We start from the raw sequence: 14,190 nt of genomic DNA, 5'->3' as shown, positions 1-14,190 counted from the left end.
TGAAGGGAGAGGTGTAAACCTCTCTATCCAGTCCAGAATACTAATGGGGACGTAATCTGCCCTCTCCTTGGTCATGAGATTGATCATTTGGTAAGTGTGGAGTGGGTAATAACACTGGTCTTCAGCTGGTCTCTGTCCTGTGTGTGCATATGCACTCTATATGTGCACATGTGAGAATTGAGGGAGGGGGCAGGATGAGGCAGGATGCTACAAAGTGAATTAATCCTGAAGCACCTTATGGCATCCAGTGAGCTTCATGGTCGAATCTGAGGAAAAATCAATAAGGCCAGTGTGCTTATGGTGAACAGCAAACAGAGGCTTCGGGGGCCATATACTGCCTCTTCTAAGTACCAGTCACCTCCTATCAACACCCCCCCCCCTCAAATTACAGTACTCTATATGTGAACAGGAAAGGTGGCTGCCCTGTTAAACCTATATTGGCTCTCACAAGCAGTAGAACTAAACCTATTTAATTGGCAGTAGGGCATCATCAGTGGGCAAATTTATGCTTCCATTCTTGGCAATCCCATTCTTCCACAAGTGGCTGCTGCAAGGATTAGCACAAGAAGCAAAGGCAACTGGAATACACATCCTTTTTTGTGCGTAAAAGTGCTCCGTAACAAAGCATACATCGCAATCACATATGAAAAAGCACCTACACAGATTTGAGTTCCTCCTGTGTTTTTGTCTTTCTCTTTTTCTTTATGGGTGGTAATTTCCATTTTGGAACGTTCCACAACATATGTTGATATTATTGAATGATCAGATAAACACTGTCAAGGCATGTGTATGCCACAGGGGAGCTTGGTCCTTTGCGGTGCCAACGTTTTACAGCCAGCATTACCCCACAGAGTTACAAAGGGTGTGTAGACTTCCTCGACAAAAGAGGCCTGTGAGAACGTGAGCCTTATTATTCCAGAGCCTGTTGCTGACCCAAAGCAGGGCTTCCTATGGAAGCCTGGCATTTTCCACTGCCCCACCCAACATTCTTTTGTTGGCTGGTGCCATTCTGGAAATTATTAGCACAATGGGAAATGGCTGACAGGAGGGGTTTGTTTTGAAACTTACCTTGTTTTTCTTCTCTCAGTTCTTTGATTAGTCCAGTAGGCCCTAAACGCAGGAAAAAGGAGGTGCTTGTTTTGGCTGTGACTCACGTATGCTGAGAGACGCCTGCCTTAAACTAGCAGGGATCCGACTTACTGCAGAACCACAAGCCTGATGGATTGCGTATATACAGTGATAGGAAGTCCCACAGTGTTATGCTTTGGGGTTATTTCTCTTCTTTGAGTAGGCATGGGGAGCAAAACGATTGAGCATGTTAATGTATTATCAGGCTGAGTCTTTTTAGCTACTTCGAGAAGTTCGCTCCTGATTTTGAGGCATGAGTTTGCCTCTCTCATGTTCGCTTTCCTTGTCTGCTCAAGTTACAGAAGTTAATGTGCTTCGCTGAGGTGTCCTAAATGATGTCGTTAAGATAAGGTTTGCATAATGTCGGGCGTGCTACATCGAGTAAAAAAAAAAATACATTCCTCTGCACCGCTGCAAGGTATGAATAATAATCGTTAGTAAATTTGGCCTGTTAGACTGCTTCTTGCGAAAGAAAAAGAATCTTCTGCATCAAACATTGCAAACCTTGAGCTGCTAGATTTAAGCAGACCTCCCTTTAAACACAAGCTGGAATCAGTTCATTATACCAGTGGTTTTCAACCAGTGTGCCTTGAATCACAATAACAATAACAATAACAATAATAATAAATAATTTATTATTTATACCCCGCCCATCCGGCTGGGTTTCCCAGACACTCTGGGCGGCTTCCAACAGAATATTAAAATACAATAATCTATTAAACATTAAAAAGCTTCCCTAAACAGGGCTGCCTTCAGATGTCTTCTAAAAGTCTGGTACAGTTGTTTTTCTCTTTGACATCTGGTGGGAGGGCGTTCCACAGGGCGGGTGCCACTACCAAGAATGATGGTCAGGGGTGCTGCAGGCAACATTGGCCTCTGTCCCTCTTTCCTCCCCTCCCCTTTTGATGCCCTCTTGCATCTATTTCCCAAAGCCCTGGCTACAAGGTCCGCAGGGGAATGGTGCCCCCTGGGGCTGGCCAGGGGGTGCTGGTTGCCAGGAGCTGAGGCGGCCTTGGAGTAAGCAAGCAAGTGGGCGAGGGAACCCAGCCAGCCGGTCTGCCAGCCCTTGCTTTTGGGAATGGACAGACATGTCCTCGGTCCCTGTGGGCAGTGTGAGGAGGCACCTCTCTTTGGGGTAGGGGTGGGGGCAGCTCAGAAATCTGGGGTGGCTGTGGCGGCTGACCGGAGGACTCCCAAGGAGAGGGCAGAGGAGAGGAGGCTGAGGGAACACTCCACAAGGGAGGGTGTTCGAAAAAGGGTGAGGGGCTGCCAGTTCCGCAGGAAAGGGGTGGCATAACTGGGCTCCTGAGCCCAGCAGGGGTGCCTCAGGAAGAATGTAGTTGGTCAAGGGAGCCATAGACTCAAAAAGGTTGAAAACCTCTGGATTATACTATAAGCAGTACCAGGTAGCAACACACTAGGCCACCCTTTTGGGGTTGCACGCACAGGATTTGTGTGTTTTAATACCACCACCCCCGGCATGAATGAAACTTGTCCACATAAAAACAGCATGTCAAGGAGATGAGTTCAGCATTTTCCCTGAGATGCTATGTTTCTGTGCGAAGAGCAGGATGCTTTTTTTTTTTGGTGGTACAGTTCAGGAAGGCTTTACTGTGATTCCGCTGATTGTATAATCTGACTCTTACAGACATGTCAGAAACAGAAAAGTGCTTACAGAGAAGCCAGCCAACAGAAAGGATGAATTATCAGTGTCTTTATTTTGGGTTGCTTTTGAAGCTTCTTTTAGCTCTCCTAGAGCCATGCCAGCTTCCTACAAGCCAGCTTGGCTGTGCCTCTTTGGTCTAGTAGTAGCTGTGATGGAAGTGAGCAAAGACAGATGGGGTTCTAACCAAACATGGAGCATCAGCAAAATATTTCATCAACATTCAGTACTGAGCTTAGAGTAAAATATGAGCCTTCCAGGAGCGGGGGAGGTAATTTACTTTAATTACTACATAGTAAACTCTTGGTATTAGCATTGACTGATATTTCAGTAGCTTCATAATCAAGTGCCACCGCTTCTTTGCATAACGACTGATGATTAGGGCGTGTCATTTAAGGACGGATTTATTTTATTTTTTTGCGAATTTGCTCAATGAGGGGTTCTAAAAATATGTTATTGCACATGAGGAATCCAAATCTGCAATTATTTTTATGATTGGTTGATGATTAGCTCGGTAAATTGAGATCTGTTTGAAATACACTAAAAAAAGCAAATAACTCGCATTTTGAAGCGGTTAAAGTTTTTAATCATTTTATACAAGCGAAAATATAAAGAAATTTTGTTTCCAGCTGTAACAACATATCATTACTTTATCTTATAACGTCCTATTATTGTAAAAAAAGAAAAAAGAAAAATAAATGAACAACTTCAAGGGCTGGTGTCACATGTATCTGCTGAGGGCCCACATCTGAGCAGGAGAGCCACTGGCAGAAGCCCCCTGGACCATGCTCTTCAAAAGAAGTGTACACTGTTAAAATTTGATTCCTGTAGAATCTAAAGGCCTGCTCTTGATCCTCACAAAGATGGTGTCAGACTTAGAGAAACCATATTCCATGCAGGTCAAGACTTCTGTTCATTTAAGGGTTCTGAAGCAGAATATATAGTATTTCCATCCTTCCATCACTGTGATAGAAGGCTTACCATAATGCTTATTATCCAAGCTACTATTGAAGGAACTAAAATCTTGCCTTTCTTAAAATGTGGCATTCCTTCTCTTAAGATTGGGTGCCTGTCCCAGAACAATTTATTTTCATCTTGCAAGGTACCACTGTATCTTGTAATCAATTTTAGGCACTTATCAACATCTGTTTTCATGAAAATTGGGGAATAACTTAGACGTTTAAATAACAGAAAAATTTTAAAAAATGTTAACAAGTAGGAACTTTTCACATAGATATTTACCAAGCAAGACCTAAATATTTACAAGTAACCAAAATAGATTTCAAATTACCTAATCATACCACAACTTTTTAACACCCCTCAAATCAGGATTTTTAAAGATTGAAAATTCAACACGCCCTACTGATGATGCTTTTCTAAAATTTGGAGTAGTTTATAAGAACAGTAAGCTAAAGCAAAAACAACAAAGATAACATTAAAAACAAAAGGATTATGTAAAATAGCATTATTAGCAGCAATTGAACTTCAAAGCAGCAATTGCAAAAGCAAGAATCACAAAATCTGTTAGAGGGCTACCATATGGAATTTCCCGGAAATTTGGCCATCGGAAACAGTGTCCAGGTGGAAATCGCTGAAAATTGGCAACCCTTAAAAATAGCTCCAAAACTACTTTTTTTATAAAAAAAGTTTTTTGCAAAAAAGCTCAACAACCAGATTTTCACTTTTTGAAATATGGCAACCCTATTTGTCTATGGTAGTCTTCAGGTGTTAGTGCTACATAGGCCTTCGCAATCACCTTAAACCACTCCTTTTTAAAGTATTATCCCCACTGCAGAAGTCTTAACCATTCCCCCATACAACTTCCATGTGGACACTCTGATATTAGCACTTTTCTTGCAAGTCTGAGATAATCACATGGACAGTATGATTCATGTGAACTGGCCCCGTGATTATGTAGTCTCACTGTCCCATGTGCACCATTTTGTATTGGGCCTGGAACCCACCCTTTTATTTCATTTAAAAAGAAGAGCAAGTTTCTAGCCCTTAACACCTGTGAAAAGAGGTTTGCAAGTAAGCAATGCTTTGGGGGGATTTATAGCATAATAAATTATGGAAGATTAGATATAGATATAAAATATGTGCAGGTAAGATAATTCAAGTGATACTTATTTGGCATACACATATATAGTTAGATGAAAGACAGCCTTGCAGACACCTGTGGTTGTTGACTCAAGGTTCTTAAAGGGATTCCATGCTGCTTCAACCGTACACCCATGCTGACTATCTCAGGTTATTCCCAAGTCAATTGTGTTTGTAGCAGGGAATAATGCTCTCTAGACGCCTCCAGACATACCAGTAGTATTAATCCGGCTAGTCTTTGGCATAATCAATTGTGAGAAGGAGGTGAGTCAAACACAGATTTTACCAGTCCCATCCCCCCCACTTTGAACCCACATTGCTTGATTATTGAACACCTACAACAATCATAGACTAAGGTTGTAAAAGGAACACAATGACTCTTGTTGTATCAGACCAAAGGTCAATCTACTCCAGCATCCTGTTTCCAAAAGTGGCCACCCAGATGTTTCTTGGAAGCTCAGAAACAGGGCATGAAGGCAGCAGCTCTCTGCTGTTGTTTACATGTAACACTAAGCCAAACCATTACTTAACACAAATGCTTGAGCATGGAGGCTCCTGGAGAGGAGATTGCAGTTGATTGCAGCCACTTTGCTCCTCCTCTGTTCCTACAGCTGCTTCCCTGCAGTGAGCTAAGCCATAATTTGACATGGCACGTCATCCAAATCCAAGTTTGTCTCTGTAGGAGACAAACCATGAGCAATAAGGCATAGAACAAGCCTTCATCTATACATAGAAACTGTCCTGTGCAAATGTTAAAGAAATATGTGTCCTATATTGCCCTCTATTTTGTCAATACATCCCCTATTTTTCTGGCGGTGCCTAAATGACCAGCTCACCTATAGATAGACCTCCTATCCTCCATGAAGGTATCTAACACTTTTTGAAGTCATCCAAGCTAGATGACTTGTTAGGCTAGTGAATTTTGCAGATGTAAAAAAGTAATTTATTTAGGAATGTTGCTAAAATATTTATGGATAATTTGCCTGTAGTCAGAGGTAGTATTCAACTAAGTTTAACTCGGAGCAGATTCATTAGAATAAATGAACATGACTAAGTTAGTTCCATTAATTTCAACAGGTTTACTCTGATTAAAACATAGTTGAATAGGGAACAGGGACACAGAAATTATTGGCTGGGACTAGGCTTGCTTAGCTCTCATGCTGGTGATTGTGACTCTGACTCTGTTGACTATTGAATTTCAGGAATAAAAGAATGGACAAGGTACTACAAAGGACTTTGCTTCGGCTGTTGCTGTTATCACTGCTTCATACCTTGAGCCAAGGAAACAGAAGTAAGTTCCATATATATTATAGATTTCCCTCTACTGCCAAACAGTATTACTGTTTTCAAACCACTGAGATATAGACAAATTGGTGACATTTTGTGGGATGTGTCTTGATGCTCTGCAAGAAAGATGGTGGAAATATATATTATTGTCTTCCTGAGCAACACTGAGTAGGCATAGTATATCTCATTGCAATGCAGAATAATTACCCTAAACAACAAAATATACACGAGTGGTCTTAATAGATGGTGCAGACAGTACAGGGCAGTGGCTAAAAGTCTATTTTTGGCATTGTATGTAAGGCATTAACCCAGCCTTCCCCAACCTGGCACCTTCCATAAGGTTTGGGCTCCAAATCCATCATCCCGACTCAGCATGGCCAACGGTTGTAATCCAGAACATCTGAAGGGCACTAGGACAGGGAAGGCTGGTACCTATGATTTAGATCAGGCATCCCCAAACTGCAGCCCTCCAGATGTGTTGGCCTACAACTCCCATGATCCCTAGCTAACAGGACCAGTGGTCGGGGAAGATGGAAGTTGTAGTCCAAAACATCTGGAGGGCTGAAGTTTGAAGATGCCTGATTTAGATCCACAGTTGCAAAATGAAACAAGCTTATTCCTGCAGGTGAAATTGATATCTGTATTCTCCTTGTATTACATTTCTCACCTGAAATTCTTCGTATCTGTACCAAAGCCCTGAGAAACTGTATTCACATTGGCCCAGTTCACATATAATACTAAGCCGAACTATGCTAAATGTGAATGAGGGAGTCTGCAAGTGCATGGAGCAAACATCTTGGCCATCTCACTCCTGTCCCATTTCTCCTGCTTCCATGGTACCTGGAGTTAAGTCATGGTTTGGCTTAGCATTACATCTGAACCTGGGCTCATGGTTTGTCTCACTGCTAACAAACCACGAGCTGTAATTAAGATTTGGTCTTGACTAACACTTTGTGTGTCCTGCAAAGGAAATGAGAATAGCACCAGAATGGGACCAGGACAGAGTCCCCTTCTTTCTCCATTGCTTGAGCAGTCTGGTTTCCTGTGTTTCTAACTTGTTGCTCTTGTCTCCTAGATAATCGTTGTGTGGCTTCCAGGGCAAAAAGCTGCACTGAGTGTATCCAAGCAAGCAAGGACTGCTCTTTTTGCAGTGATGAGGTAGGAGCTTTTTATAACTGTTGGATTGTTGTCTTGATGCGTACACATCTCAAAGCTCCAAATTTCACCTGAGTTTTGGCCACAATCTCACAACCTCCATTGCTGCATTCCTGGGCAATTATCAACCCTGATTACACAGGCGATGTGTGTTGAGCCTCTGCTCTTATGGTCCTGCCCACTCTAACATACCTGTATGCTTTGGATGGGGATGCATTTAACCTTTAGTTTCATTCCTCTCACTTCTAAACAGATTATTGCTCAAGGAGTCCTTGACATGTGCATGCTTATCATTTGATAACTACTACAACAAGTACTGATTTCTATGTGTGTATGAGCAAACAGAAGTTTCATATCACTTCAAACACAATTCTCTTCAGTGGGCCAAAAATCTCACATTAAGGCTGCAGTCATAACCACCATACTTAACCTGAGAGTAAGCCTTATCAGATTCAGGGGGACTTATTTCTGAGTACACATGATTTTGGATTACAGCCTAAACTGCTAGTCCTCAAATGTTACAACTTCAATGCAGAGCTAGTTCATACAACGTGTGTAAATTACTTGTGTGTAGTCTTCCCCAGTGTCCAGCACCCCCCAGCCAGCAGGATCAAGGGTTAAGGTTGATGTGGATTGTATTCCAACAACATTTGAAGATCAAAGGTTGGGGAAGACTGATTAGTGCATCAGAGATTAGTAGCTGAATTGCTTCTCCCCCCCCCCCCATTTAAAAGCACTGTGTGAGAGAGATGGTGTGAGCTTTCCAGCTTTGATGTTCCAGGTTGTAGCCAGGTGGTATGTTAGTGTCATATAGAGTAAGGATGGAGAGCAAGAACTTGGATTTACAGTCATACCTTGGATCTCAAACGCCTTGGCTCCTGATCGAAACCTGGAAGTGAGTGTTCCGGTTTTCAAACAATTTTTGGAAGCTGAACATCTGGAGCAGCTTCCATGGCTTCCAATTGGCTGCAGGACACTCCTGCAGCCAATCAGAAGCCACGCCTTTGTTTTTGAAGGGTTCCGGGAATCGAATGGACTCCCAGCACGCCTTCTGTTCGAGAACCAAGGTACAATTATACTCTCTTCACGCTGTTGCAAACCTACCTCTCTTAAGTTGCAGTTACAGGTAGACATACAAATTTCTCATGGGACTACCACATCCTACCCTCAGTCTAACATGGAGGGAGATAGTAAAGTAAATACTTAAAAATAGATAATAGCATGTATTTTCTCAATGTGTGTGTCATTGTTATACATTTTCCTTTGCCCTAGAACTTCAAAGAGTACCGCTGTGATTTCAAAGACAACTTATTAAGATACGGCTGCAGTGAGGCCAGCATAGTCTTCATGGAAGGAGAGATGCTAACAAAATCGGTGAGTGGAGAGGAAGGAAATCATGTAAAGATGGGATTTGTTGTTGTTGTTTAATCATTTAGTCGTGCCCCTTCTCTTCATGACCCCATGGACCAGAACACGCCAGACACTCCTGTCTTCCACTGCCTCCTGCAGTTTGGTCAAACTCATGTTAGTAGCTTCAAGAACACTGTCCAACCATCTCATCCTCTGTCATCCCCTTCTCCTTGTGCCCTCCATCTTTCCCAACACCAGGGTCTTTTCCAGGGAGTCTTCTCTTCTCATGAGGTGGCCAAAGTATTGGAGCCTCAGCTTCAGGATATGTCCTTCCAGTGAGCACTCAGGGCTGATTTCCTTAAGGATGGATAGGTTTGATCTTCTTGCAGTCCATGGGACTCTCAAGAGTCTCTCACCACCACCATAATTCAAAAGCATCAATTCTTGGGCGGTCAGCCTTCTTTATGGTCCAGCTCTCACTTCCATACATCACTACTGGGAAAACCATAGCTTTAACTATACAGACCTTTATCGGCTAGGTGATGGGATACAGACATAATAAAACAATTCCACGCACCTGAATCACTGTCTAGAATTGCCCAAAGCCAAGTTTGCTTGGACAGCTTCCCTAGCTTATTTTTTTTAAGTCAATAGGCTTAAGGAGAGGGTTACATAAATGGTCCAGACATCTTTTACATACATATAAACGGTGTTTCTGTACGCTCTGGCTTCCGTCACGGCATTCCATTGCGCCAGAAGCAGTTTAGTCGTGCTGGCCACATGACCCGGAAAGATGTCTGTGAACAGACACCGGCTTCCTCAACCTGAAGCAAGACAAGTGCCACACCTCACAGTCACCTTTGCCTGGACTTAACCATCCAGGGGTTCTTTACCTTTACCTTTTTTACATACTTATAGGGTAGAGGCATTGTAAATTTAGTTAATCTCTTATTTGTCATGAATCAGTTCTCTCCCTCTCTGATCTGCTGTTAAAACAAAAAATGCAACATGACTGCTAAATCTTCTGAGGATTACTGGTGTCTCCTCTGGCAGGAATTTAAGATTGATACATCTCTGAAGAAAACACAAGTATCCCCGCAGAACATAGCATTGAAGTTGAGAGCTGGCGAGGAAGCTAGCTTTGACCTGGATGTGTTTGAGCCCAGTGAATCTCCTGTGGACCTCTACATTCTCATGGACTTTTCCTATTCCATGCGTGACGACTTGGACAACCTTAAAACAATGGGCCAACAACTGGGTGAGAATTAAAAACTTATAAGCTGTGGGAAACAGCAGTCTGCAAGGTCTGAGTACACATGGCAAAAGACAGGTCTGGCCCTACCATTAGGCTGAATGAGGCAACCATCTCAGGTAGCAGATCCTAAGGAGGGGGGCATCCTTTTCCCTTTGTTGGAGGACACAGGTGTGCACACACACACCATACAACCTCTTTTGAAGCCCCAAACTAGCCTGCTGCCCTCAGGTGCAATGGAAGTGTATTATGCAATCAGACTATGTTGTGGAAAAGTATGTTTCAAACAAAGGACTAAGGCTGCAATTCTAACCCCACTTACCTGGGAGCAACCCCCATCTAATTCAACAGGATTTATTTCTGAGCAGACATGGTTAGGGCTGCAGCTTTAATCTAAGTGTTCCAGGACATCTTCACTTACTTGCTCCTTTCCCACTTTCTTCCTGCCAGCAAATTTTTTGACTCAGCTAACCAGTGATTATACTATTGGCTTTGGCAAGTTTGTGGATAAAGTTTCTGCCCCACAGACAGATATGAGGCCTGAGAGGTAAGTGAAGGTGGTGCACCCAGGGGATATATTTGTGAACTAACTATTTAGGATCCATAGCTGCCTTCTTCGTTGTTTTTAGTGGGTGGGCGTGAAAGATAAAAAATGAATAAGCCTTGTAGCTTAAGCTAGCCTGTTTCTAATACCTAGGATTATGCCCCTTATCCAAACCGTGCTGCCTTACTTCATCATATCCATTCATGACTGAATCTTGTGTAGGTCAGTTGACTGAGTCATGATGAATATCTGTTTTTAATACATGTTCTTTCATTTTTAAACTTATTTTGCAAAACAGTTGTGCACCCCAAATATAAATGAAGGGGATTACATTTATATCCCATCTTTCCTCCAGAACGAAGGAAAGCAGTCAGTGTCTTCCTGCATCTGATGAAATAAACTTATGCCTAAGAACATGCTGGTCAAAACTCATTTGTTAATCTTTATTTTATTTTTATTTTTTTTGCTGTTTCAGATCACAGCACATGACTGTTCTTCTATAATTAATTTTATTAAACTGTATGGCAGATGACGGAGGTCCTTCCATACAAGATAGAGGTGGTGTTTCTGATATCAACTTGCTGGTAGTTGATTATAAAGGCCTTGCTATTTTTTTTACATTCAGACTCCGTGAGCCTTGGACTGGTGCTGACCCACCCTTCTCCTTTAAGAATGTCATCCGCCTAACCCATGATATCAATAAATTCAGCCAAGAGTTAATGACGGAGCAAATATCAGGGAACTTGGATTCCCCAGAAGGTGGATTTGATGCCATATTACAAACGGCTGTTTGCAAGGTGAGCCAAGAGGTCGCTGAAGAAGGCATAGAATAGATAAAGCAATTAACTGAGTGTAGGATGGACCCAGGTGGCGCTGTGGGTTAAACCACAGAGTCTAGGGCTTGCTGATCAGAAGGTCGGCGGTTCGAATCCCTGCAACGGGGTGAGCTCCCGTTGCTCGGTCCCAGCTCCTGCCCACCTAGCAGTTCGAAAGCACATCAAAGTGCAAGTACATAAATAGGTACCGCTACAGTGGGAAGGTAAACGGCGTTTCCATGTGCTGCTCTGGTTCTCCAGAAGCAGCTTTGTCATGCTGGCCTCATGACCCGGAAGCTGTCTGCGGACAAACGCCGGCTCCCTCGGCCTATAGAGCGAGATGAGCGCCGTAACCCCAGAGTCGCACACGACTGGACCTGATGGTCAGGGGCCCCTTTACCTTTACCTTTAGGATGGATATACCAGGTAGGACCTCTTAGCCCCTCATCAAACTGTGAGATCAATGAGAATATTTACGCCAAAGCTTTGCTTTAATGGTAATACTTGTGTTTTGCGAGAACCTGGTTGAGTTTTAGAACTGATTAGCTGTTATCAAGCCATAGCTGGAGTTAGAACATTACAATTTAAATAAACTCCAAAATTTGTAGTTCAACTGGAGCTTGATTGGAACCCACAAAAGTGTGGCAAGTTCTCTAGAAGGCAGTGAGAGATGAATGAGGAAAAATGAAAAACCAAAACCTATAAAAATTAGACTGATGAAGGTCAGCTTGTAGACTCTTTTTCCAGGATAGAGAATGCAGGCTGAATAAGTTCCTCCCAGGTGTAACAGATATCAGGTTGCACACCTGGGATTCTGGGTGTATTTTATGTTTAATTTTCTGGAAGTGTTTTGAAGATATAATTTTTAAAAAATGGTTAATTATTGCTTAACAATAATTATTAAATAATTGTTAATAATAATTGTTATTAAATAATTACTATTGATTTGTTAATTAAAATTTGTTTTAATTATGTACTATGGTTATTGTTTTTCAACTGCTATTCTGTTGTAAACCACTTTAAATACAAACTTGTAAGAAATGTGCTCTTTGCATAAAGATGGAGATAACGGTTTGATTTGCAGCTGAAAGACATATGAAGGTTAAAAAGAAATAAATACCAGAAGTGCCTTAGAATGGAAGCAGAACACATGGTTGAATTCAGGGAGCTATACCTTGTCAATAGTTAAGAGATAAGAGCTGAGGAGACAAGATAAGAGAGAAGTGACCAGACACTGTCAACATCAGCACAAAAACAATTGATGAAGTTTCCAGACCTCTCAGCTAACCTTGGGCTGGTCTGCAGTTGGAAGTGACACCCAGCGGCTGCAAGCTTTATTGACATAGCTAGAGAAGGGGTTGACACAGAAACTTTTGCCATGGTGTGAATGGCTACAGCACTCTCCTCAACCTGCTTCTGGCCAACCTGCTTCATCTTTCGGAGTAAATTAAATCCCTCCACAATTGAATCTACACCCTTTTGTTTTTCTCTTGGCCCACAGGAGCAGATTGGCTGGCGGGAAGAGAGCACTCATCTCCTGGTGTTCTCCACCGAGTCCGCCTTCCATTACGAAGCTGACGGTGCCAATGTCCTTGCAGGAATTATGAGAAGGAATGATGGTCACTGCCACATGAACAGGACAGGAAGTTACACCTTTGACACCAAGCAGGATTACCCCTCCGTCCCCGCACTTGTGAAACTGCTGAGGCAGAGCAACATCATCCCCATATTTGCTGTCACCAACTACTCTTACGATTACTATGAGGTGAAAAATGGCAGTGGGCAGACAGTGGGTGTTGGGTACTTGGATGGTGTTAGAGAAACGGAGAGGTGTGTTTTTAAGCTACTGGCAGTTGACACTGGCCACCATTGCCTGCAGACAATGACCTTACAAGGAAGCCAGTTTAGGCATTTACTGCTGGACAAAAAAACTCCAGCCGCAAAAGGGCTACATGATCTGACTATGGAGAGGAGGCCATCAGTCATTGTTGTTTGGGAAATACAATTTGAAAGTTATCAAAGACTGCTTCAGCAGATGAGCTTTTCTCATTTTTTCAGCATCTCCTTTGTTTCCACATTGAAGTGGAGATATTGAGGGTTTTCACACACTTCTCTAGTATATGTCCAAATGTGCTTGGTGTGTTTTCCTTCATGTGTTCCTTATCCTAGAAATGTTATTCTGCTGTTCACCTTGTTCTCTGTGAAACACTACAATATGTTCCCACAGGACTACAGTGGTGCCTCGCTTAACGAATGCCCTGCTTAACGAAATTTCTGCTTAACGAAATGATTTTTCGAGCGGAGGTTGCCTCGCTAGACGAATTCGTTTTATGAAAAATTCGTCTAGCGAATCGCGGTTTCCCATAGGAATGCATTGAAATTCAATTAATGCGTTCCTATGGGCAAAAAAAAATTCAATGCATTCCTATGGGATTCACTAGACAAATTTTTTGTTTTAAGAAAAGACCCGTGGAACGAATTAAATTAGTCTAGCAAGGCACCACTGTATATGGGTAGTGTGACTCAGCGCACAGGTGTAGGAATCAGATTACCTTCAGGTACTGCATATCCTCTCACCCAACAACTTGGTAACAGCAGATAACAAGAACACAGCCTATCTCAAAGCAGCTGTGCAATCTATTTTTGTAATGCACTGGGGACACCCAGTGGATAGTTGGAGAATCCCAGTCAGGAATTAGACCAGGATATCTTTTGTTTCACACAACAGATTTCCATCGGCAAATGGACCAAGCTACGTGTTACTCTGAGAAATCCATGACTGATTATCTGATAAGGTTTTTTAAAAAAGAATGTAGAACAAGCCTTACTGGATCAGACCTAAGGTCCATCTTAGCTAGCATCATGTTTCCTTCAGTGATCAGCCAGATGTTTCCAG

General features: G+C 42.5%; 1 protein-coding gene across 8 annotated transcripts in view; it reads left to right on the top strand.

Annotated features, from left to right (window-relative positions):
- ITGB4 (integrin subunit beta 4) overlaps window positions 1–14,190 on the top strand; it is a 73,483-nt gene that overhangs the window by 15,239 nt on the left and 44,054 nt on the right. For all 8 annotated transcript variants that reach the window (XM_035104485.2, XM_035104489.2, XM_035104488.2 and 5 more), the window contains exons 2-8: window positions 6,094–6,182; window positions 7,254–7,336; window positions 8,606–8,707; window positions 9,737–9,941; window positions 10,386–10,482; window positions 11,105–11,276; window positions 12,796–13,059. In XM_035104485.2, coding sequence (XP_034960376.1) covers window positions 6,104–6,182; window positions 7,254–7,336; window positions 8,606–8,707; window positions 9,737–9,941; window positions 10,386–10,482; window positions 11,105–11,276; window positions 12,796–13,059 — 1,002 coding nt within the window. In that variant the 5' untranslated portion in view covers window positions 6,094–6,103. The remainder of the gene's footprint in view (window positions 1–6,093; window positions 6,183–7,253; window positions 7,337–8,605; window positions 8,708–9,736; window positions 9,942–10,385; window positions 10,483–11,104; window positions 11,277–12,795; window positions 13,060–14,190) is intronic.

Source organism: Zootoca vivipara, chromosome 2 (assembly GCF_963506605.1).
Source record: "Zootoca vivipara chromosome 2, rZooViv1.1, whole genome shotgun sequence".
In the NCBI taxonomy this organism is placed as follows: Eukaryota; Metazoa; Chordata; class Lepidosauria; order Squamata; family Lacertidae; genus Zootoca; species Zootoca vivipara.
The sequence above is the reverse complement of the archived record's forward strand: the minus strand, read 5'-3'. Positions and strand labels throughout refer to the sequence as shown.